The 23,965-nt window shown below is 41.4% G+C and overlaps 1 protein-coding gene across 3 annotated transcripts in view; it reads left to right on the top strand.

Annotated features, from left to right (window-relative positions):
* Positions 1-716: 716 nt before the first annotated feature.
* Positions 717-23,965, top strand: part of LOC120997227 (cysteine-rich venom protein pseudechetoxin-like) — a 35,964-nt gene continuing 12,715 nt past the window's right edge. For all 3 annotated transcript variants that reach the window (XM_040427221.1, XM_040427223.1, XM_040427220.1), the window contains exons 1-6: positions 717-817; positions 8,290-8,355; positions 11,329-11,451; positions 12,860-12,950; positions 14,542-14,687; positions 17,759-17,853. In XM_040427221.1, coding sequence (XP_040283155.1) covers positions 8,296-8,355; positions 11,329-11,451; positions 12,860-12,950; positions 14,542-14,687; positions 17,759-17,853 — 515 coding nt within the window. In that variant the 5' untranslated portion in view covers positions 717-817; positions 8,290-8,295. The remainder of the gene's footprint in view (positions 818-8,289; positions 8,356-11,328; positions 11,452-12,859; positions 12,951-14,541; positions 14,688-17,758; positions 17,854-23,965) is intronic.

Here is a 23,965-nt window from a genome sequence, read left to right on the forward strand (position 1 = left end):
GGATGGCACTGTTATGGGCTGGGGGGGCACTGTGGATGGCACTGTTATGGGGTGGGGGGTCTGTGGATGGCACATATATAACAGTGCCAGCCACAGATCCCCCTGTAACAGTGCCAGCCACAGATCCCCCCCATAAGTGTCCGTCATCCACAGATCCCCCCATAAGTGTCCGTCATCCACAGATCCCCCCATAAGTGTCCGTCATTCACAGATCCCCCCATAAGTGTCCGTCATCCACAGATCCCCCCATAAGTGTCCGTCATCCACAGATCCCCCCCATAAGTGTCCGTCATTCACAGATCCCCCCATAAGTGTCCGTCATCCACAGATCCCCCCATAAGTGTCCGTCATCCACAGATCCCCCCCATAAGTGTCCGTCATCCACAGATCCCCCCATAAGTGTCCGTCATCCACAGATCCCCCCATAAGTGTGTGTCTGATCCACATTTCTTTCTTTTTTTATTCTCTTATACGTTACTAAAGATACAGTGTTATGCAGAGGTGTACTTATAACAATTTTATAGACAAATGATACTATTTACAGTCGCAGTGTTTTCTTCTTCCTAGGGGGGGGGGGGGGGCATGACAGAAAATAATTGAGAAGCACTGTTCTAGTGCGATCCCTTCGGCATATTTGCTTAGCACTGATGTAACCTGTGTTATTATTGTCTCGTGGCTTTTTAAAATGATAATTGCTTCATCAGCTCGTGACAAATCACAGGAAGTATTTCATGCGTGTCCCTAATAAATAGAGCGTTCAGAGGCAGAGACCTCACATCTCCTTCGTCAGGTCTGCAGAATCTCCTTCTAGAGACAGGTAAGAGTTCGGATGCACTGTCGCCGGAAAGTCAATGTTACTTATTACATACTTATTTAGTATGTTTTTTAATCATGCAGCATTTTCATTATTTATGTACCTCCACGTATTTATTTTATTACATTGGGCATTTTGCTCTTTTGATCTGTATTTTTTTGTGATTATTGAAGTCAACTTTGAAAAGATTATATGGGATTGTAAATAATGTAAAATTGTAGGCTTGTAAATACTTAGGGAAATCCATTTCTTGTCGAAGAGTCTCCTGAAATTGAGCAGTTTATGGTCTCTTTTCATGATGGGACTTCTAGCATGTAGCAGATATGAGGGAAATCTGGTAGAACAGTAACTACCATATTGGTGATCATTGATGTCAATAGGCTGTCATTGACGACATGTTGGGTCCTCCAAGGTGATAGATGCTTTTTGTAGCCGCTTTCCTCTGAAGCTAATATTTTTTCTGAATTTTTTCTGATTAACTCAGAATCTCCTAATGGGGTATTTGAACTTCTAAATCAGACAATCCCATTATGTGTAGTATAGAGTTATGTTTTCAGGTTTTTCTTATTTTCAGAATTGTCTTGGTACCATACAAATATCAAATATTTGCTTTTAAGTACAGTATTTAGAAACCATTGGGGGAAAAAAATCTCTCTCATAGAACCCATGCCAACCTTTTTTTAAATATTTTGAAACTAAGTAATGCACAAGAACTTATAAATTATTGTACCAGAGAAAAGGGGCTCTTAGGATTTTTTTGGAGGAGGTTTTTCAAATGAAACCAGAAATAGATCCAACAGAAAAGAGAAGTTTAACCCCTTAAGGACTCAGCCCTATTTCACCTTAAGGACTTGGCCATTTTTTGCAAATCTGACCAGTGTCACTTTAAGTGGTGATAACTTTAAAACGCTTTGACTTATCCAGGCCGTTCTGAGATTGTTTTTTCATCACATATTGTACTTCATGACACTACTAAAATTGGGTCAAAAAAGTTAATATTTTTGCATAAAAAAATACCATATTTACCAAAAATCTTGAAAAATTTGCAAATTTCAAAGTTTCAGTTTCTCTACTTCTGTAATACATAGTAATACCCCCAAAAATTGTGATGACTTTACATTCCCCATATGTCTACTTCATGTTTGTAGCATTTTGGGAATGATATTTTATTTTTTGGGGATGTTACAAGGCTTAGAAGTTTACAAGACTCAGAAATTTACAAAAACCCAATTTTTAGGGACCACTACAGGTCTGAAGTCACTTTGTGAGGCTTACATAATAGAAACCACCCAAAAATGACCCCATTCTATAAACTACACCCCTCAAGGTATTCAAAACTGATTTTACAAACTTCGTTAACCCTTTAGGTGTTGCACAAGAGTTATTGGCATATGGGGATGAAATTTGCGAATTTCTTTTTTTTGCCTAATTTTCCATTTTAACCCATTTTTTCCACTAACAAAGCAAGGGTTAACAGCCAAACAAGACTGTATCTTTATTGCCCTGACTCTGCCGTTTACAGAAACACCCCATATGTGGCCGTAAACTACTGTACGGGCACACAGTAGGGCGTAGAGGGACAGGTGCGCAGTATGGTTTTTGGAAGCCAGATTTTGCTGGACTGGTTTTTTGACACCATGTCCCATTTGAAGCCCCCCTGATGCACCCCTAGAGTAGAAACTCCATAAAAGTGACCCCATCTAAGAAACTACACCCCTCAAGGTATTCAAAACTGATTTTACAAACTTTGTTACCCCTTTAGGTGTTGCACAAGATTTAATGGAAAATAGACATACAATTTCAAAATTTCACTTTTTTGGCAGATTTTCCATTTTAATATTTTTTTCCAGTTACAAAGCAAGGGTTACCAGCCAAACAAAACTCATTATTTATGGCCCTGATTCTGTAGTTTACAGAAACACCCCATATGTGGTCGTAAACCGCTGTACGGGCACACGGCAGGGCGCAGAAGGAAAGGAATGCCATACAGTTTTTGGAAGGCAGATTTTGCTGGACTGGTTTTTTTGACACCATGTCCCATTTGAAGCCCCCCTGATGCACCCCTAGAGTAGAAACTACAAAAAAGTGACCCCATTTTAGAAACTATGGGATATGGTGGCAGTTTTGTTGGTACTAGTTTAGGGTACATATGATTTTTGGTTGCTCTATATTACACTTTTTTGTGCGGCAAGGTAACAAGAAATAGATTTTTTGGCACGTTTTTATTTTTTGTTATTTACAACACTCATCTGACAGGTTAGATCATGTGGTAATTTTATAGAGCAGGTTATTACAGACGTGGCGATACCTAATATGTATACAATTTTTTTTATTTATGTAAGTTTTACACAATGATTTCATTTTTAAAACAAAAAAAATGTTTTAGTGTCTCCATAGTCTAAGAGCCATAGTTTTTTCAGTTTTTGGGCGATTATCTTAAGTAGGGTCTCATTTTTTGCGGGATGAGATGACAGTTTGATTAGCACTATTTTGGGGTGCATATGACTTTTTGATCGCTTGCTATTACACTTTTTGTGACGTAAGATGACAAAAAATGGATTTTTTTACACCGTTTTTATTTTTATTTTTTTACGGTGGTCACCTGAGGGGTTAGGTCATGTAATAATTTTATAGAGCCGGTCGATACCGACGTGTCGATACCTAATATGTATACTTTTTATTTATTTATTTAAGTTTTACACAATGATTTCATTTTTGAAACAAAAAAAATCATGTTTTAGTGTTTCCATAGTCTAAGAGCCATAGTTTTTTCAGTTTTTGGGCGATTATCTTGGGTAGGGTATGATTTTTGTGGGATGGAATGACGGTTTGATTGGTACTATTTTGGCGTACATGCGACTTTTTTGATCACTTTTATTACCTTATTTGGGAAGTAAAGTGGGCAAAATTTCAATTTTCTCATAGTTTTTATTTTTTTATTTTTATGGCGTTCACCGTGCGGGGAAAGTAACATGACGATTTTATAGATCAGGTCGTTACAGACGCGGCAATACCTAATATGTGTAGTGTATTTTTTATTTTATTTTTATTCAGTGATAAATGTGTTTTTTTTTTTAAATCTTAACTTTTTTCACTTTTTTTTACATTTTTTTGACCCAGACCCACTTGGTTCTTGAAGATCCAGTGGGTCTGATGTCTGTATAATACAGTACAGTACACTATATAGGGTACTGTACTGTATTTTACTTACACTTTGTCTGAACAGATCTATGCCTTTAGCATAGATCTGTTCAGCACCATGGACAGCAGGATGCCTGAGAAGGCATCCTGTTGCCATGGGAACCTTCCCCGTCTGCTCAGTTGTAGCCACAACTGCGCAGACGGGGAAGGGTAAGGACGGGGCTGTCGGGGGGCTGTCTGGGGGCTCTCTCCCTCTCCCATCGGGGGGCTGCAAAGGCACAGCAGCCCCCTGATGGGAGAGGGAGGGTGCTCCCTGAGCTGTTAACCTTTTTCATACAGCGGTCCGTATGGACCGCTGTATGGAAAGGGTTGAATGGCTGACATCGCATCACCGATGTCAGCCGTTTATACCAGGGTGTCAGCAATGTGCTGACACCCTGGTATACCACTGTCCACCAACGATTATTCAAGAGGAGGCGGGCGGGGGATCGCGATAGAAGAAAAAGCGATTTTTCTGATATGCTAATTGAGCCTCAAGGTGCCCAGAGGGGCGTTATTCCTCTCCTCTAGTGCCCAGTAACGCCCCCCTGCAGTGCCCAGCCTGCCTTTCTTCCAAGCCCAGCACGCCTCCTAAGAAATAAATTTACTCCCACATCCTTGCCGAACGGCGCCGCCCCCTCCACTACGTCATGTTATTTATTCACCCCACCATCCTTGCGTCCTCCTTTCTTGGCCTCCGAAATCCCGCGCAGCCGGAGTATACGATACTCTGGCTCCTGAGGCAACATCGCTCTGATTACGTCACTGGGCTCGGCGCATGTCCAGTGACACTATAGAGGCTGTTGCCCTCAGGAGCAGGAGTATCGTACAGGCGCAAGCAGTCAGCGATACTGCGGCTGCGCGGGATTTCGGAGACAGATTCCCTTTAAGCTCTTGCTTTATATTCTCAATTCCTTTTAAATCCATTTCTGGCTTCAGCTGAAATCTGCCTCCCCCCCAAAAAAAAACCTGTGTGGCCCTACCCTTACTGTGTTGTTACACAGACACCATTCTAAAAATGTATTAAAACCTCAGAAATCAGACTATACAATTGATTCAACGCTTTGAATTAATTAAATGTTAGACCCAAATCCAGACTCCTAAAATAATTTTAACCCCAGGCCAGATCCCTAAAATAATTCAGATCATAGAGCAGATCCCTAAATAAATTCAGACCACAAAGCCCTTAAACTAATCAGAACCAAGAGCTGATCCCTAAATCAAATGATATCCCATATCAGACCTTTAAAATAGAGCCAAGGCTCTAGTAGACAGGCTTAACGGTTGCAGTATAGAGGCAACAACAAGTTCTTTGAATCAAACAGTTCAGTGTTTTATTCACACTTTAGGCAAGTGACAAAACAAACAGTCATATTCAAACAAAAAGTCACCTTGCGGTGTTGGTGGTAATTCACACCATGCGGCAATTCTGCCCCAAAGAGTCCTTGCTGATGGCAGCACCAACCTGTTTTCACGCCAAACAGGTAGCAAGCCTTCATCCAGACACAAGGCTCCCAGATCCCAACACAGAGACATGGCTTCTGAGCCCAGCTGCCTATTTAAGGACAGCCAGGTGCTGCCAAAACCCGGACCGGGCATTTAAAATTCGGTCCGGTATTTGACCTCACCTGGCTGTAAATCAGCCCAGCAGAACATGCTGGGAGGAAAATACCTGTTTTACCAAAACAAACCTCTTACTGTGTCACACCCCATATCAGATCCCTTATACAAACTCTGATCAGACCACAAAAACATAGCCCCAACCTGTGGCTCCCCAACTATTATGAAATTAAAAAACACTAGGGGAATGGTCACAGATTAGAGACCACTGCATTAGGCGTATTTCATGTCAGTGTATTGATCAGTATTGGGAATCAGTGATTGTGTAACATCCCAGAGTTGTGTTAGTACACTCCTCTACCCCACTACTATCTTCTAAGAGCCTTTATAATGTCATCAGATATAATTTACATTATGTCTTCCACAAATGTGCATACAAATCCATATTAAAAGCAATTGTACATGTAATTAGCCTGGTTACCAGTAGATGGCAGCAACCCATTGGCAAGTACAAGTTACAGTTTAGTGTATCTAAACTGGAATGGTGTATTCCAGCTTAGGTCCCTCTCTATGGAGAGGTGGGCTGGTCCCATATCCTGTAGCATGGGTTGAAAAGGAAGTTAGAGTTAGTGTAGCCTCCCCCCCTGCTAGGGAAAGGCTGTGTGTTAGTGTCCAGGAGAACCCCTTCTTAGGGAAGACAGCAAGGACCTAGTCTTGGTTGAGACTTAGCCATATACCCAGTCTGAGCACCTTCAGGTCTGCTAGATGAGGAAAGCAAAAACTACAGACAAACTCCAGAGTTCCAGGAAGAAAACATCCCCTGAGAATCCATCTGTGAGATAAGTCCAGGGACCTAGGAGAAGCCTATTCCTCCTCAGCTAGTCTGTCCCTATACAGCAGAAGGTACCAGATAAGTGCAGAAGCTAATCCTGCCACAGTCACAGAGCTACCAAGCAAATGTTTTATCCTGCAAGCTCCACATTTAAAGCAGAAGTACTCATTCCTGCCAATGATTGCTAAAACCTGCTGGGACCAAGAGACCAAAGCTGTATACTGCTGGGATGAAAGTTATTTCAAGCAAAACAGCGTTTGAACTTTATCTAAAGGTCTGCACAACAACTATTCTGCCAAGTTTCTCTATTAATCCTACTATCACTACACTCAAATTTATTGCAAGTGAGCCAGGAGCCAGGAGTCCGGCCATACCCAGGTAGGAGACACCGTGACACAACTGCCACAAAACTATAGAGACTAAATAGGCCATCACACCACTCTGGCATTCCTAATCTGGGAAGTGCGTTATAACACCTTGGAAGGGTCCTGCAATAGTAGCCTGCGCATGCTGCAATTGGCGGCACGACAAATACAGAATATTATCCACCTGACCCCGCTACTGCACTAAAAGTGGCATCAGCGAACCCGCTCCTGGTCACTGCAATTGTGGTCCAATACCAGGAGCAGGAAAAGGACACATAACCTATGCAAATATTTCCCATATACCTTATCTCGGCGGAGGATCCACTCCTGGTTTTTCAAAACAAGCGCTGATCTAAAACAGTGATCAAAACACTGATGGGTGATTAAGGCCTTATACATGATGAATTATTTCATAGGTGGATTAAGCATCTCCACATCATGGTCCTAATGACCAGGTTTATTTTGTGAAATTAAAATTTGCGTCCAATAATTATATGGATGGAATCCACATTTATATTGGTGAGTGTGAGTGTTAAAGGGGTTATCCAGAAATTGCTAATGACGACATATTCTCGGGATCAAATTGGTGAGGGTGAAAGTCCTATCACCCCTGCCAATCAGCTGCTTCAGGAAGCCGTTTACCAGACGGGCTCCCGGCAGCTTACTAAGGGTACTTTCACACTAGCGGCAGGATGGATCCGACAGGCTGTTCACCCTGTCTAATCCATCCTGCCGCTATTTCGCCATGCTGCCGGACCGTGGCTCAGTCCCCATTGACTATCATGGGTACTGGGGCGGAGCTCCGTCACAGCAGTTCGCGGTGAGAGGCCGCCGGACTAAAAACTCGGACATACAGTACTTTTAGTCCGGCGGCCTTTCGCCGTGCACTGCTGTGCTGTGCCGGAGCTCCGCCCCCATCCCCATTATAGTCAATGGGGATGGAGCGGCGGTCCGGCGGCATGGCGAAATAGCGGCAAAATGGATCCGACAGGGTGAACAGCCTGTCGGATTCATCCTGCCGTTAGTGTGAAAGTAGCCTAAGCACAGTGCCGTACATTGTATGGCAGCTGTACTTCGTTTTGCAGTTCAGCCCCATTGACTTGATGTATGGTGACTTCATTTGGCCTAGGAAGAGAACACGGCTGATAGGCGGGTGTCCTGAGTGCTGGACCCCCACTGATCTGATATTGGTGACCTATCTTGAGGATTGGGCATTGTAATAAATTACTGGATAACCCCTTTAAAAGAGTTTTTCAGTTGCCATATCAAGGAATTCTGTGTTAATAGAGTTGGGTATTAGGTTCAGAAGTATTAATTTGGAGGAGCTACAGGGAAACTAAATGCTTACTGCAAGTTTCCCCACATATTGCAGCTGACCACTGGAGGTTCTAACACGAGAAACCTTTGTGTTCAGCTCATTGTCAAAGGATTTTCATAAGTGGAGAGCTTCTTTAAGATTTTGTATTTTTTTTTGTGAGTAAAATATGTTTAGAAGGTGAAGATAAATGATACCTAATAGACATAACTATCTATTACAGGAAGACATGTGGATTTCTACACTTTGCTTATCAGCCTTGCTTATGGTCCATGTGGTCCAGATTCAGGTATGTGCGCCTTACAAATATATACAGGAATGTAGTTGCATTTTCTTTCCACTTTATTACATTTTCAGCAAGCCTGTAAGAGGGCAGCAGGAGAACGAGGGTGGTAGTGGTTGTGAGAATATGAGTAATGGTATTCATGGTGGTGGTCCTCACTATGGTTCTCCCAGGGCCATGCATGGTTTTGGGAACCATGCTGGTGTTATTTGGGGTGTAGGTGGGGTTTAAGGTGAAGGCCGAGGTGGAGAAGTATAATGCCTTGGCAATGCAGATGTTGGTTTATGCAATGAAGAGGCTAGTTTTAGAGATAACCAATGAACTGGTTTACTACCACCTTTAGCAGTTCACATGTACACCTGCTAGCAGAGATAGGCACAGTGACAGGATAATGACTACCGTCACTAGTGTTGAGCGAATTGAGCTTCGGATCATAGATCCAAAGTCAATTTGTTTAAAACTTCATTTTGTTGCTGTACAGAAATCCGTCTCTTTACAGCATTAAAAAGTATGGGCTCCGGCAAGGTCAAATTCATTATCACCAAAGTCTCGCAAGGTGAATAACTTCGACCATCAATTCTATTGCTTGAAAACCATTTTAAAACTTGAATCCGAAGTTGGCTTCGGTACTGGCTGGTACATCGGTATGGAAGCTGACTTTGGATCCAAGTTTTAAAATGGTTTTCAAGTTTAAAAATCAAAGTCCGAAGTTATTTACCCAAGTCCCACAAGACTTTGGCGATACTGAATTTCCCTCACCAGAGCCCATATATTTGGATGCTGTACAGAGAAGGATCTCCATACAGCATTAAAACAAAGTTTTGAACAAATCGACTTCAGATCGACTTTTGACCCAGAAGGTCAAATATGATGGCAGAAGCCAAAACCATATTCACAAGTCCAATCCAGAAATCAAAAGCCAGAGAAGTCTACAATAATCACAATGAACAGTAGGGGGAGCAAGAGGATGAAAAAATTTACCAGCAGTGGCGCACTGCAGCTGCTAGCCTTCATAGCGAAATAAAGGCAGCTCACGCTGGCGTGCCTGCACTCCGGGTGAAGCTGTTGCCCATGTAATCTGCCATTCTGGAGCCCCGGCATGCTTCCTTATTGACCCAGAGCTCCGATGTCAGCGGGGGCGGGGCTGCATTCCTGGTTCCCCCGGCAACCAGATGCTGCTGCCATATGGAGGTAGCAGCAGCCAGGGGAACCATGGCACACAGTTCTTATGATACATGTGTCATAGACAGCTTTTCTAAAGCTCTATATAGGGTGTGTAGACAGTACAAAGTCCCCCTTCAGATAACGCATGCAATGTTCCAAACTATGCTAAGAGTTGGAACCTTTCTCACTCTCTGCACCTGTATTTCTACAATAATTTCAGTGGGGTGCGGAGCTCTAACAGATGGCCAGCCTGTCTCTTTTATATGATAAATGATAAAAGCCCTGAAGTTTATTACCCCAACCAACATGCAGGAAAGTCTATAGCTAAATTACATGCATTGGTTTCTCTGACACATTTTCAACACTATCCTTGTACGACTGCTAAACATCCTGTTATATCCAACAGTTCTTTATCTCAGGGGCTGGCACTGTATTATACAGCAGTCACTCAGATTTATGATCTTCGCAGTTTAACCTCTTAAAAGCCGCAGTCAATAGTGACCACAATATCGGAACAATTAGACAGAGGAAGGGAAAGCCCTCTGTCCTACGATAAATGCAATTACGGGGTGCAGAATATTTTGAATACTAGCATTTTCATTATTTTTATTGTAGATTTGTTTGCTAACTATTTACTGAACATGATTATGGGGCGGCCATCTTACCTGAGCTGCTGTTATCAGCATTTAGATATATGCTTTAGAGCAGCCACCATGGGTCACAGACACAATGGTCAGGAGGGGCCCCATGACCTTCTATGGGAGAGTTTTTTAGGCATGCTCTGTAACCTGTGCAGAGGTCAGGAGGGAGCAGAAAAGCTGTGATATCACCTATTGTGAATGGTGGGTCCTGTGTTATCTATACAGATGCCTTATCTGTCATTGTAATTCTGTGATCATGAGAGGACTGCTCAAAAGTGATCAGTGCAAAGCAACTAGTCTATGTCCTTAAGTGGTTAAATGATAAAAGTGTGACTGTCTATTCCCATCAAAATGGAAAGACCCTGTATATAGATTTTGGAAGCTTCTATCAAACTCAAATGGGTAGCAAACTGTAAGACAAGCTTGTCTGGGCAAAATAAAGAAAATTCCAGTGTTAAAAAAAATAAATATTATAATGATTTGGAATTTCAGATTGTAGCAAAATAAAAATTAAAATGGAGTAGCTCAACAGGAGCTACATACATTTTAAAGGAGCTCCCTCTAGCTGTGGCTGCAGGTAGTAACCATTTATAAGAAGCAGGGGATTAAAGTTTCATATGAGACACTGGAGCTTTTTCAGTTTACAGATGGAGGGCTGAGAGGTACCTTAAAGCTCTGGTTGTTGCCCGATGGCTAAAGTGGTCTGTCCACCCTTGATATTGACAAGTAAGCAAACGGGATATTATGCTGGAAAATGTCACTAACGCCATGGCTCAAGTCATATCTTGTTGACTTATTGTTGAGTGCTTGGCAAACCATCAAAGGAACTGGGTAGTGTTCTCACTTTACTTAGACGGAGAGTTTACGGAATCAGTTTTAGAAGAAGTCGATGACTAATGACACATGAACTTAATCTTTTCTGATCTGTGTATTACCTGTCAGATAGTAATTGCAACACTCATTTTTATAATTAAGGACTAACACGTGGCAAGCCGGTAAATTATAGGATTATAATTGGCAATTAAACAGCTAAAATTTATAATTTGCCAATGAATATGCTGAGAAAGTCTCATGGAGATTGAGTTTACTTCCTGTTTGTAGTTCTCATGCTCCCAACCTCTTCATATTGCTGGGCCCAGGAAAAATTTTAACTTCTATTTTTCTGCTTTTTCAGGTGGCGGCCAATCTATTGGCCGGTATATCCACTGATAGCCCCGACGTGCAGCAACGTATTGTTGACATCGTAAATGGATACAGAAGGGGTGTTACGCCGACTGCCCAAAACATGGTGAAAGTGGTAAGATTTGTCACTGGCATTGCGTGATTGTGTTGGGATGTACATATGGCCTCCCTCCATTCTCCTGCTTCCTGGTCCTAGTGCATGGAGAGTACATGTAAAAATTTAAAGTTTGCCATAGCCAACCATTAAACAATGTAGCAAACACAAGATGCAAAAGCACTATTCAAACATTGGATAAATGGATTAATTTTTTGCTAATGCCACAATTACTATATAAAAAAAATAGAAGGCACTTTTGATCAAAATCATTTGTGCCCATCCACCACAACAAGGTGGCCTCTTTTAGATGGGACTCTACTCTAAAATGATTCAGCTACAGTATATATTCCTCCAATTCAGTGCAGCCTTGGAAAGATGGGTAGTTTATGTGCAAGATCAAAATGGGGCAGCCATACCTCCACATGCTTACTGACAAAACAAAAAAATAAAGTTAGGCAACACAGCAAATCCAATGAAAAAAAATGCACAGATGAACTCAGCTTTGGTGCCAGAGTGGAGTTTTTTAGGTGTGTGTCCAGGTCAGTGGAGCAGTAAAGAGGAGGCTTGTAAGGGGTTAATAGTCTTCAGACCTTTTTTTGGCCTTTGTGTGGAATATGTGGCTCCCCACTCTAGGATGATAGAAGGAAAGTAGTTGGACACAGATGGAATGTTGCAACAAAAATATTTCCTGGCCTCAACTTTGTCAACAAGCTTGATGGTTACAACAGTTTTACAAGACAAAGAAGGCTTATTGGTTACATTCTTACATGGGGCACCGAGCATATGCTTACAGAAGGTCTCATTGAGAGTATGTTTTTTAATAGTGGCAACAGTTGCAATAGAAGTCCTGTCTTTTTAAAAGGCAACAGTTTACTGTATCCCTTGGCTTGGGATGCCGCCAACTTCCCTGGACACTGACAATCTGGTTGGAGCCTCCTCAAGAGGACAGTGGTGAATATGACTAACTGCAGTATCTCCTTCCACCTGGTGCAGTCTTGTACAATGTAGACATTCTTAAACAGACATTCCCCTGTGCACACTCTATTCTCTTTCATGCAGTTGAGGTATCTATCTCCTCAAGACACAAAGCATTGTACTCAGTTTTGTACCTAGTATTGCTCACAGTTGGTCAATTCAACAAGGCACACTTGGCAGCAGGCTTACAAGCTCTATCTGCTATCAGTATGCAGAGGCTTACATTTAGACCAGCGGTGGATACGCCAAAGGACTTAGTTAGAGGATTTTTACTGAAATTGTAAAAATTGTCAAGTATTGGTAAGTCAATTTGAGCAAATACAACATAATTACCAGACTTTGTCTAGAGATCTGAATTCCGATTTACTAATATTTGGTCAGTTTGTACTGTCAGATTTTATACTACAATAAAGTGCATTTTATGCCATTGCCTTTTTCTTCTTTTTTTAAGTCATGGAGCAAGGAAGCTGCAAAGACTGCCTTAAAGTGGGCCCAAACCTGTTCCTTCAAACACAGCGATCCGTCGGAAAGAGAGATGAAAGGTGACTATGACAATAATCTATGCACTGGAACTATTGAGCATCCATAAGGCATCTCCAATAAAAAAAAAAAAAAAAAAAAAAAAATATATATATATATTACCTGGTTTTAAAAATTTGAGAAAGTGCAAATGTTTAACCACCTAATATACAAGATTAGGGGCATGAGTAATGCTTAATTTCACAATAAGAAAGGTTAGAAAATAGAAATTAGTGAATTAAATTTAGTTAGAGATTTGCTAAAAAATCAGGTTTCCTATTTATCCAGATTTTTGGTCCAAAATAAAAAATAACTATTACCTACCCGTTAAATCACTCGCAGCTCCACTGCCACAGTTTCAATGGTCCATCCCCTTCAGTCCTACAGCAATAATGTCATGTACAGCAATCATGTGACCACTGCAGCCAGTCACTGACCTTAGGGGTCATGTGCCATACCTGCAAGCATCACTGCTGAGGCTAGTAACTAGATGCAGCATTCACATGAATGACGTATGCAAGGTCATCGCGATGTAGGAGCTGCAAGAACCACCTAAGGGGAATTTAAAGGGTAAGTATTATTATTTCGTGCTTGACAAACATTTCTGAAAACATCCTGGAAAGTGCCTTTATAGAAAGTGGTATTCAAGATAAGCAACAGGGGTAATGTTCTTCAAACAGACAAGATTTTCCATTAAGAAGCTATAGATTACCCAGCAGGTTCTGCATGGGTGGGGCCTTCATTGTGATTGGTAGGAAGTACCACTTTCTTTTCCGTCCTGCATAACGAAAACCAGACAGATCTGTTCTGCTGGCCCACAGACCTCACAGATCAAAACAAAATGCCTCTAAAGGTTTCCATTTTGAATTCTGTTTTATGAATTCCATTATTTTCCGTTATAACGGAATGCAATAACGGAATTCATAACGCCGATCTTAACCCGCCATTATTGGTATTGCATCACATATCTTAGTTTATGGCTGATGTAGGAATAAGTAAATGTAGGATAACATAAATAATTCCTGATGCAGAATAAGTCTTCCTGCACTCTCCCTTCACTCTCCCTCTCCAATATTCTTCTATTAACACTGTTCTTAGCTCATGTCTCTCTCTAAGCTCAGCTCACAGGACAATGACGGAGACCACGCGGGATGAGGGTTTTATAGGCCTGTGACATCACAGGGGGTGGCTATCTGTGGATCTGATGGCTGCCCAGCATTATGAGTGATCTTGCGTTCCCGGTCTTTTCTCCTCTATACTTAGTTTTGCTTTCTAACACATGCAGCCGCCATTTTAGGAAAACCTGATTTGTTATCAAGAACACTAGTTTTAAGCACTTACATTTCACCATCACATATACAGTATCTGCTGCCAATAGTGCCATGTAGTGCTACACAGTAGAAAATAATACATTACCAGATAATTTCATAGTCTATAGGTAAATTCATAACAGGGTGCTAGGGAAGAAACCTAGAATGGGATGAGTGTGTGTGGGCTTTGGGGTGCGGGGTCCCTAATTAATGGAGGCTTTAGCCTCTACGGAATTGTCTCTTTTGCCCATGTTACAGTCCAGAAATCCCAATGGTAAACATTATATTATCCACTATCCTCTAGATTGCGGCTGTGGGGAAAACCTTTACATGTCCTCAGACGCAGACAGCTGGGAGAAAGCATTTAAAGCACTCTATGACGAAGTAAATAATTTTGTGTTTGGAAAAGGACAAAAGAAAAGGGGCGACGTCATTGGACACTACACCCAGGTACCATGGATTTTCCTATATCTATTTTCTTATCTGTAGAAAACTAATCACAGTGTTGTTCTTAAACTGCAAATTTGGGGATCTTTTGGAATTTCCACACTTGAAATGGCTGAGAACATGGAGCCAAAGATGATAACTATTGTACTAGACTGAAATCAACTAGTCACAATTTAGAATGTTCAACTGTTTAGTGTGAGAAATCACCCTTTCTTTTAGCTAGCAGCACATAGCCTAGTTTCCAGTGGTGGCATAACATTGAGATCTACTAGTCCCAGATCTGAGGTCTACAGTACCTGTAGATTACCATCTACTGTATCGCCACCACTGGTGTAAGCTCATTTCTGACCACAATAGGTCTGAAAACCTGACAGTATGTAAAATGGGGTATCTCAGCAGGCTCTTTCTAAGCTTAGACAGTCATACATTTCATCTGTTCTTCTGCCACCCAGAAGACTCTCATTCCCTGAAACAATCCTAGCACCACATAGACAGTGATGCCACAGGGTGCCACGACCTGACAATTCTCTGCCAAAAATGTGATCCACTCAAATGGATCTTCTTATGAGACATTTATGGCGATTTGATAAGATATGTTTTAAATGTCCAAAAGCTGTTGGACCGGTCTCTGGGATCTGTTCCTATCTCAAGAAAGGGTTCACACCACACATGCGCTATGTCCTGTCCATTCACTGTTATTGGATAGTCAAATCAGTGCTTGTGCTCCAGTAACTTCATGGCCCCATTCTTGACTGTCAGACATTTATGGCATACACTATCAATATGCGATAAATGTTCCATATAGAAACACCCCTTTTAAAGGAACCAGACTGGAGAGCCACTGTGAGAGTGACTTCCACTTTGGAAGACTCAGGCTGTCCTTGTATTAGATGGACAGACATTCATCTGAATTGTTATCATTAGAGATGAGCGAATCGAATCCCACGAAGTGGAATTCAATCCAAATTTCAAGATAAATTCGATAAGTCTAGAAGCCGAATTTCCTCGTGCTTCGTGTTAGCGAATCGATTTACCCTGAAATAGTGTAAAAAACAAAAAAATATCATATCACTTACCTCCTCCATTTGCTCGAGACGGCCGCCAGCCACCATCTAGATTGAGATCTCGGCCGAAATCCTGTGCGTGGAGACCGCGCAATATTGTGCTCCAGATCTTCAAGCAAGATGGCGGCGGCCGGCCCGTTGCGAGCAAATGGAGGCAGTAAGCTTGACGTAATTTTTTTAAATGTTAATTTCACACTGTTTTTACACTCAGATGCCGCAATCGTGTATGAAAGTGGCATCTGAGGGGTACAATGACGGGAGGCGGCGCTATCGCAGCTCCCTGTCATTGCAGCCGCTACTTACAAAAAAAGTAATTAGTCACAAAGCAAATTTTTTTTTTTTTTAATTCGGCAAAATCAGCAGAATTTACCTTTTCAGAAATTCGCTCATCTCTAGTTATCATACAGTATTATCTACATTTTCTGGCAGCTGCCACCTTAGGGGAAATGTCTGGATGGTTGCAGCTTTCCCTGATAGAAGTTGGCAGCTGTTTGGGAGAAACACTTCTCAGTTCTCTAAAATAAAAAATAAAAAATTATAGATGATGATGACAATGATGATAGTATTTTTAGTTGTGATAATAATAGCGATAATTATGATGAAAATTATGATAATTTGGATGATGAAAAAATGTTGATGAGCGTAATGATGATGTTGATAGAGATGGTGAATAGTGAGAATGATGAGGATGGTGTTGAAGATTATGATAAACGTTGATGAAGATGCTGAAAATGAAGATCATAATAACAAAAAAGGTCAATGGATTATGATGACAGTGATGGTGATGGAGCTGATTGTTAGGTAGGCAGTTTACGTCCACCACTGCTATGCTACTCACCGTGGTACCCGGTGTTCTTCTGCAAACTGCTGTATCCATTGCTCCAGTCTCTGTTCCCTTAGGCTGGGTTCACACCTGAGCGTTTTACAGCGCGTTCCTACGCGCTGTAAAACGCTCAACAGGCAAGAACCAATAGTTCCCTTTGGGCATGGTTCTCACCTGAGCGTTTTACAGCGCGTACGAACGCGCTGTAAAACGCCCTACGCCTCAAGAAGTACAGGAGCTTCTTTGGGGCGTAATGTCGCGCGTTCCCGTACATAGACTTCCGGGAACGCGCGACAATGGGAGTTTGCTTGTTTCCGGAGCCGCGTATGTAAACGCCCGATAAAATCGTGCATACAGAGCGCAACAGAGTACGCTCAAGTGTGAACCCAGCGTTAGGGCACGTGACCATCTGTGACCTCTTAAAGGGCCAATGGCTGAAGGCCCCTAGGTATATACGGCACCCTCTTCAGGCAGAGGTTGTCTGAACTTTAACATTTCCTGTGACCAGCAAAGGTGTTTTGAAGAGTCTCTGTGTACAAATAATGCAGTAGATGTCACCTACAGTCCTATGTAACACCACAGATAACACAGTGATAGCTCTCTGACTGCAAACCATGTATAATAACAAGATATATTATGTTACTTGCAGTCCTATGTAACACCACATACAACAGACCTCCCTCTCTTCCAGTGAGGAAACAGCAGTGTGGCAAAAGGGAGGAGGTGGGGAGTGTAGTTGAGAGCGGGCCTGGAGGGGAGCAGTATAGAAACTAGAGGGTACACTGCAGGGCCCCAAAAGTCCCTATTTGGATCAGCCATAGATCATGAGGATAGGTCATTAATATTCTACTCCCTGAAAACCCCTTTAAATAAAAAAATAAGAAAATGTAAAAAGAAAAGTTTTATTTTTTTCATATTTTTCCAGGTACTGTTTAAAATATGTAAACTAAAAAATACTAAAATAAAAATGGCATGAAAATAGAACCCCAATAGAATCAACAGAAAAGTAAAAGGTGTCTGGTCATGAATGGAGAGAATGGTGTGGTGCTCATCTGGTCAATAAGGGGTTTGGTTTTTATTCTAGGGGAGAATATCTCAGATGTATTTGATGGCTCGCTTGTGTTAAAGTGTCTCTGCTAGATTCTCACTATCTATAAATGCCGCTTACAAATGTAAATCCTTTTCAGCTTGTCTGGTACAATTCCCACATGATCGGATGTGCAGTTGCTCCATGTGCTAACAGTAAATACAATTACTTCTTCGTGTGCCATCACTGCCCACCGTGAGTAGCAATCATAATTATGTAATTATATATATATATATTGTAGGGATTTGCTCTGGTAGGCAGGGTAAGCGGACGCAATACAGAGGCAAAACCACGGTTGAAAAGCAAAAGTCAGTGTTTATTCACACAAAAAAAGTCAGGAAAAAAACCCACAATACTTGGCAGGGCCCTGGTGTTAATTCACAATGCAAAAGTCCACAGAACTCAAAGACACACGTCACCTGGCAGTCCACAGCAGGCTTTAGGGCGCCTGGCTTTCAGCTGGCAGCTCTCATGCGGCTCTCAGCCTTGCAGTATGGCAGAACTCCTCAGATCCCAAACAAAGAGCTCCACTATCACCTGGAGGTCCATTCCACCCCCAGCTTAGCTGCTGGCTGGGTTTTTAAACCCTAGTCCAAAACCTGGCCTGGAACGTGGGGAACAGCCACCCACCCTGCTCTTTGGCTGCTCCCAATAAGAACCGGCCCAGATTGGCTTTACAGCCACACTAAGTAAAACAGTGTCAGCGAGCACAAGCTGCGGCTGACACAAAATTACCGGTTCTTATCTCACCGAGACGCGTACCTTCCGTCAATGACGGACCCCTGCGCCTTCCTACAATATATATATATATATATATATAAATATACACATATACACAGGTAAAATGCATCTAAAATGTCTTCAGAACCTGTCATTTTTTCACATTATATGTTGCAGCCTTGTGCTACAATTAAAAAAAAATATAGTTTTGCCTAATCAATCTGCTCTCAATACCCCTTAATAATAAAAAAATATTGTGTTTGTCTGTGCATTTCAGCAGTCATCATTATTTCTTTTTTTTCTCCAAGAGCATTAAGGTTATATATATACAGTGGGTATGTCAGGTTTCTGTGATGTAAAAAAATTAGACAAAGATAAATCATTTCAGAACTTTTTCCACCTTTAAGGTCACCTATAAACTGTACAACTCAATTGAAAAACAAACTGAAATCTTTTTGGTAGAGGGAAGAAAAAATATAAAAATAAAATAATATGGTTGCATAAGTGTGCACACCCTTAAACTAATACTTTGTTGAAGCACCTTTTGATTTTATTACAGCACTCAGTCTTTTTGGGTATGAGTCTATCAGCATGGCATATTTTGACTTGGAAAGATTTGCCCACTCTTCTTTGCAAAAACACTCCAAATCTGTCAGATTGCGAGGGCATCTCCTGTGCACAGCCCTCTTCAGATCACACAACAGATTTTCAATCGGATTCAGGTCTGGGCTCTGGCTGGGCCATTCTGAAACTTTAATCTTCTTCTTCCTTTGTTGATTTGGATGTATGCTTTGGGTCCTTGTCATGTTGAAAGATGAAGTTCCTCTTCATGTTCAGCTTTCTAGCTGAAGCCTGAAGGTTTTGTGCCAATATTGACTGGTATTTGGAACTGTTCATAATTCCCTCTAGCTTAACTAAGGCCCCAGTTCCAGCTGAAGAAAAACAGCCCCAAAGCATGATGCTGCAACCACCATGCTTTACTGTGGGTATGGTGTTCTTTTGGTGATCTGCAGTGTTGTTTTTGCGTATTATGGCCAAAAAGTTCAACTTTGGTTTCATCAGACCAGAACACCTTTTACCACATGCTTTTGGGTAGACTTCAGATGTGTTTTTGCAAAATGTAGCCTGGCTTGGATGTTCTTATTCGTAAGAAAAGGCTTTGGTCTTGCCACTCTACCCCATAGCCCAGACATATGAAGAATACGGGAGATTGTTGTCACATGTACCACACAGCCAGTACTTGCCAGATATTCCTGCAGCTCCTTTAATGTTGCTGTAGGCCTCTTGGTAGCCTCCCAAACCAGTTTTCTTCTCGTCTTTTCATCAATTTTGGAGGGACGTACAGTTCTTGGTAATGTCATTGTTGTGCCATAGTTTCTCCATTTGATGATGACTGTCTTCACTGTGTTCCATGGAATATCTAATGCCTTAGAACTTCTTTTGTACCCTTCTCCTGACTGATACCTTTTAATAATGGGATCCCTCTGATGTTTTGGAAGCTCTCTGTGGACCATAAAACTTTTGCTATGGGATGCGACTAGGAAAATTCCAGGAAAGACCAACTAGAGCAGCTGAACTTTTTTGGGGTTAATCAGAGGCACTTTAAATGATGGCAGGTGTATGCTGACTCCTATTTAACATGATTTTGAATGTGATTGCTTAATTCTGAACACAGCTACATCCCCAGTTATAACCCCAGTTATGTAACCACATAACTTCCCTCCACTTAAAAGATTTCAGTTTGTTTTTCAATTGAGTGGTACAGTTTATAGGTCATATTAAAGGTGGAAAAAGTTCTGAAATGATTTATCTTTGTCTCATTTTTTTACATTACAGAAACCTGACAATTTAACAGGGGTGTGTAGACTTTTTATATCCACTGTATATACAGTATATACAGTCTGGTCCATAAATATTGGGACATCGACACAATTCTAAAATTTTGGGCTCTATACACCACCACCACAACGGATTTGGAATGAAACTAACAAGATGTGCTTTAACTGCAGACAGTCAGCTTTAATTTGAGGGTATTTACATCCAAATCAGGTGAACGGTGTAGGAATTACAACAGTTTGCATATGTGCCTCCCACTTGTTAAGGAACCAAAAGTAATAGGACAGAATAATAATCATAAATCAAACTTTCACTTTTTAATACTTGGTTGCAAATCCTTTGCAGTCAATTACAGCCTGAAGTCTAGAACGCATAGACATCACCAGACGCTGGGTTTCATCCCTGGTGATGCTCTGCCAGGCCTCTACTGCAACTGTCTTTAGTTCCTGCTTGTTCTTGGGGCATTTTCCCTTCAGTTTTGTCTTCAGCAAGTGAAATGCATGCTCAATCGGATTCAGGTCAGGTGATTGACTTGGCCATGGCATACCATTCCACTTCTTTCCCTTAAAAACTGTTTGGTTGCTTTTGCAGTATGCTTTGGGTCATTGTCCATCTACACTGTGAAGTGCTGTCCAATGATTTCTGAAGCATTTGGCTGAATATGAGCAGATGATATTGCCCAAAACCCTTCAGAATCCATCCTGCTGCTTTTGTCAGCAGTCACATCATCAATAAATACAAGAGAACCAGATCCATTGGCAGCTATACATGCAAAAAAACATGACACTACCACCACCATGTTTAACTAATGAGGTGGTATGCTTAGGATCATGAGCAGTTCCTTTCCTTCTCCATACTCTTCTCTTCCCATCAATCTGGTACAAGTTGATCTTGGTCTCATCGGTCCATAGGATGTTGTTCCAGAACTATAAAGGCCTTTTTAGATGTCGTTTGGCAAACTCTAATGTGGCCCTCCTGTTTTTGAGGCTCACCAATGGTTTACATCTTGTGGTGAACCCTCTGTATTCACTCTGGTGAAGTCTTCTCTTGATTGTTGACTTTGACACACATACACCTACCTCCTGGAGAGTGTTCTTGATCTGGCCAACTGTTGTGAAGGGCGTTTTCTTCACCAGGGAAATAATTCTTCAGTCATCCACCACAGTTGTTTTCCGTGGTCTTCCGGGTCTTTTGGTGTTGCTGAGCTCATCGGTGCGTTCCTTCTTTTTTAAGAATGTTCCAAACAGTTGTTTTGGCCACGCCTAATGTTTTTGCTATCTCTCTGATGGGTTTGTTTTGTTTTTTCAGCCTAATGATGGCTTTCTTCACTGATAGTGACAGCTCTTTGGATCTCATCTTGAGAGTTGACAGCAACAGATTCCAAATGCAAATAGCACACTTGAAATGAACTCTGGACCTTTTAGGTGTTCATTGTAATTGGGATAATGAGGGAATGACACACACCAGGCCATGGAACAGCTGAGACGCAAATTGTCCCATTACTTTTGGTCCCTTAATAAGTGGGAGGCACATATGCAAACTGTTGTAATTCCTACACCGTTCCCCTGATTTGGATGTAAATACCCTCAAATTAAAGCTGACAGTCTGCAGTTAAAGCCATTGTGGTGGTGTATAGAGCCAAAAATGTTAGCATTGTGTCGATGTCCCAATATTTATAGTCCTGCCTGTATATATATACCCCTACCTGAGAAATAAATAAAAAAAAGCCAATTTTTAAATTATTATTTTATGTTTACGCCGTTTACTTTTTCAATAAAATAAACTAATAATCAAATTCTTTATTTTATTACAGACATGTAGATATCTCGTATGCATTTTTATTTCTTTTTTATTTAATGTTCAAAATGACTAAATAATGGTGATATTTTGGGGGAGGAGGGGGCTTTTTTATTTATTGGTTATTACATTACATATAACATTTTTAAAACCCATTATAGGATTACCATTTAGAGCATTATTTCCCAATTGTATTTGCATATTCCTGTATACTCCGTGTCTGTATGAAGTATTCTCTAACAGCAGCTTTACAGTGCAGACAGCCCTGGGGTACTTTATAGGACCTCAGGATTGACTGTGCATTCCTTCCCAAGCTTCGATTGGGTTACTGGGAAACCTAGTAACCCGACCACCGGAGGAGTGCCATTTGATCACATTGCAGTACAGACAGTGGTATAATCAAACGTTTGTCCTCCGAGGTTGGAACTTCTTCTGACCCTGGCTGTAGTAAGAAAGCATGCTCTTACTAGCATTCAGTTCTTAGAATGGAAGCACTCCGACAGCACATATATACAAACCGGATTCCAAAAAAGTTGGGACACTATACAAATCGTGAATAAAAACTGAATGCAATGATGTGGAGGTGCCAACTTCTAATATTTTATTAAGAATAGAACATAAATCACGGAACAAAAGTTTAAACTTAGAAAATGTACCATTTTAAGGGAAAAATATGTTGAATCAGAATTTCATGGTGTCAACAAATCCCCAAAAAGTTGGGACAAGGCCATTTTCACCACTGTGTGGCATCTCCCCTTCTTCTTACAACACTCAACAGACGTCTGGGGACCGAGGAGACCAGTTTCTCAAGTTTAGAAATAGGAATGCTCTCCCATTTTTGTCTAATACAGGCCTCTAACTGTTCAATCATCTTGGGCCTTCTTTGTTGCACCTTCCTCTTTATGATGCGCCAAATGTTCTCTATAGGTGAAAGATCTGGACTGCAGACTGGCCATTTCAGTACCCGGATCCTTCTCCTACGCAGCCATGATGTTGTGATTGATGCAGAATGTGGTCTGGCATTATCTTGTTGAAAAATGCAGGGTCTTCCCTGGAAGAGATGACGTCTGGATGGGAGCATATGTTGTTCTAGAACCTGAATATATTTTTCTGCATTGATGGTGCCTTTCCAGACATGCAAGCTGCCCATGCCACACGCACTCATGCAACCCCATACCATCAGAGATGCAGGCTTCTGAACTGAGCGTTGATAACAACTTGGGTTGTCCTTGTCCTCTTTGGTCCGGATGACATGGCGTCCCAGATTTCCAAAAAGAACTTCTAATCGTGACACACTCCATTTTAAATGATCCCTGGCCCAGTGAAAACGCCTGAGCTTGTGGATCTTGCTTAGAAATGGCTTCTTCTTTGCACTGTAGAGTTTCAGCTGGCAACGGCGGATGGCACGGTGGATTGTGTTCACTGACAATGGTTTCTGGAAGTATTCCTGAGCCCATTCCGTGATTTCCTTTACAGTAGCATTCCTGTTTGTGGTGCAGTGTCGTTTAAGGGCCCGGAGATCACGGGCATCCAGTATGGTTTTACGGCATTGACCCTTACGCACAGAGATTGTTCCAGATTCTCTGAATCTTTGGATGATGTTATGCACAGTTGATGATGATAGATGCAAAGTCTTTGCAATTTTTCGCTGGGTAATTTTTTGTGGGAATTGGTGATCCTCTACCCATCTTGGCTTCTGAGAGACACTGCCACTCCGAGAAGCTCTTTTTATACCCAATCATGTTGCCAATTGACCTAATTAGTGTTAATTGGTCTTCCAGCTCTTCGTTATGCTCAAATTTACTTTTTCCAGCCTCTTATTGCTACTTGTCCCAACTTTTTGGGGATTTGTTGACACCGTGAAAATTGGAATCAACGTATTTTTCCTTTAAAATGATACATTTACTCGGATTAAACGTTTGATCTGTCATCTACGTTCTATTACAAATAAAAT

Source organism: Bufo bufo, chromosome 4 (assembly GCF_905171765.1).
Source record: "Bufo bufo chromosome 4, aBufBuf1.1, whole genome shotgun sequence".
NCBI lineage: Eukaryota > Metazoa > Chordata > Amphibia > Anura > Bufonidae > Bufo > Bufo bufo.